This window comes from Odontomachus brunneus, unplaced genomic scaffold, assembly GCF_010583005.1.
Source record: "Odontomachus brunneus isolate Ranch 3 - 2012 unplaced genomic scaffold, Obru_v1 Obru_scaffold_061, whole genome shotgun sequence".
Taxonomy (NCBI): domain Eukaryota; kingdom Metazoa; phylum Arthropoda; class Insecta; order Hymenoptera; family Formicidae; genus Odontomachus; species Odontomachus brunneus.
Window position 1 is genome coordinate 1,402,234 of NW_022639511.1, and position 1,526 is coordinate 1,403,759.

The window sequence follows — 1,526 nt, forward strand, 5'->3', positions numbered from 1 at the left end:
GAGTGTCACGGTCGCACGTCGGCCGAAGGCATCTTTCTTTCCGCTGCCGCTTTCTGTACGCTGATTTGTTGAGACAAAATAATTAATTTCTCAAAAACTATTGCGAATATCGCAAAACGGCACAGGACTTTCTTGCTCACCTCAATCCGTTCTACGTTCTCACCAAGGGTCATCATGGGACTTCGGGACACCCTGTATATGTATATATACATACGCATGAGCGTGTATATACATGTGTGTGTGTGTGTTGTGTGTGTGTGTAATTTTTCTATTTACGTAATTTTATAAAACAAACTTAATAATATATGTGAACACATAGAGAAAGTTACTATCATACATATATGACGTTGGTGTGTTATAAAACGCGCGTTATATATAATCGCGGCGGACATGCTTGAATTTGGCGCGTCAGGCGAGCGCCACACTCTCGGCCGTCTTCGTGCGCGATCGTATGCGTACGCGCACTCGCGCACCGCCGTACCTGCACCGCGTGCAAGATGGTGGTCATTTCGTAGGTAACGAAAGCTAGTTGTGCGCACAGTGACGTCACACCGTGGTCGTGTTGTGCGGTTATGCGTCTGTGAACTCCGCCATTGAGAGTCGCGTACGTCGCGGAGAGCGGTTTGGTGACACGAACAAAACGGCGGAAATATGTGACGGAGGATCGAAACCGAGCAGCCAAGTAGCACGAATCTCGCGTATCCTCCCGGCGAGCGCGTCTCCTCGTCTCTTGTTCCTCGTCGCCGGCGTGGCGTGTCGCGGCACACGCGCGCGCGTGTATCCTTTTGCCCGAAGAGCGTACGCTCTCTCGTCGCTTGGGCCCCCTCACCCGGGAATAGGCTCGCGTGCAAACGTGTTCTTCCGCTTGCGTGTTATATTGTTCTTCGTGTGCGAGATGGCCGGTAAGTAAAGTGCTCCAGCGAAGAACCGCGACGTTGTCGATTAAACCGGCACGCGCGTACACTTGTCGCGTGATTCGTCGCGCAACAGAGACGACGACGACGACGACGACGACGACGACAACGACGACGACGACGACGACGACGACGACGGTGACAACGGTGACGACGACGGCGACGACGCGTCGTCGCTCTTGCTCCCGTTGGATAGCAGCTCGTTTCCTCGCGTCACCGCGACTAAGCGAACCTTGACCTAGATAACACGCGGGTATACCCGCAACGAATGCTCGCCTAGAGTCGATTCCGTAGTCTCCAAGTACAATCGTGTCGGTCGCGCCCGGATTACTCCCCGTGCGCGGGAGAGCAGGTATCTATGTGCCCGTCGCCGGCGACGGCGACGACTGCGGCGGCGGCGACGGTGGCAGCCTAGAAACACAATGGATTACGCCGAAACTTCAAGTAGGCTTACTTTTACCTTTCTTTTTTCTTTCTCTCTCACTCTCTTTTTTTCCTCCCCTCTCCTCAGTCTATCTTGCACTCGTTCAATCGGCGCGTCCTTTCGCGAGGAGGACTCGTGCGTGGACATACACTGTGCCGTAGGTTACTCTCCCCCCCCCCCCCCCCCCC

The 1,526-nt window shown here is 54.3% G+C and overlaps 1 protein-coding gene across 6 annotated transcripts in view; it reads left to right on the top strand.

The window, feature by feature from the left end:
• Nucleotides 1-1,526, top strand: part of LOC116846157 (protein phosphatase PP2A 55 kDa regulatory subunit) — a 235,611-nt gene that overhangs the window by 227,460 nt on the left and 6,625 nt on the right. For 2 of the 6 annotated variants that reach the window (XM_032819647.1, XM_032819651.1), the window contains exon 1: nt 494-902. The exons of 2 other annotated variants lie outside the window; for them this stretch is intronic. In XM_032819647.1, coding sequence (XP_032675538.1) covers nt 896-902 — 7 coding nt within the window. In that variant the 5' untranslated portion in view covers nt 494-895. Of the gene's footprint in view, nt 1-493; nt 1,359-1,526 lie in introns of those variants that run through there. 2 more of the 6 variants (XM_032819650.1, XM_032819649.1) reach the window with 2 other exon arrangements.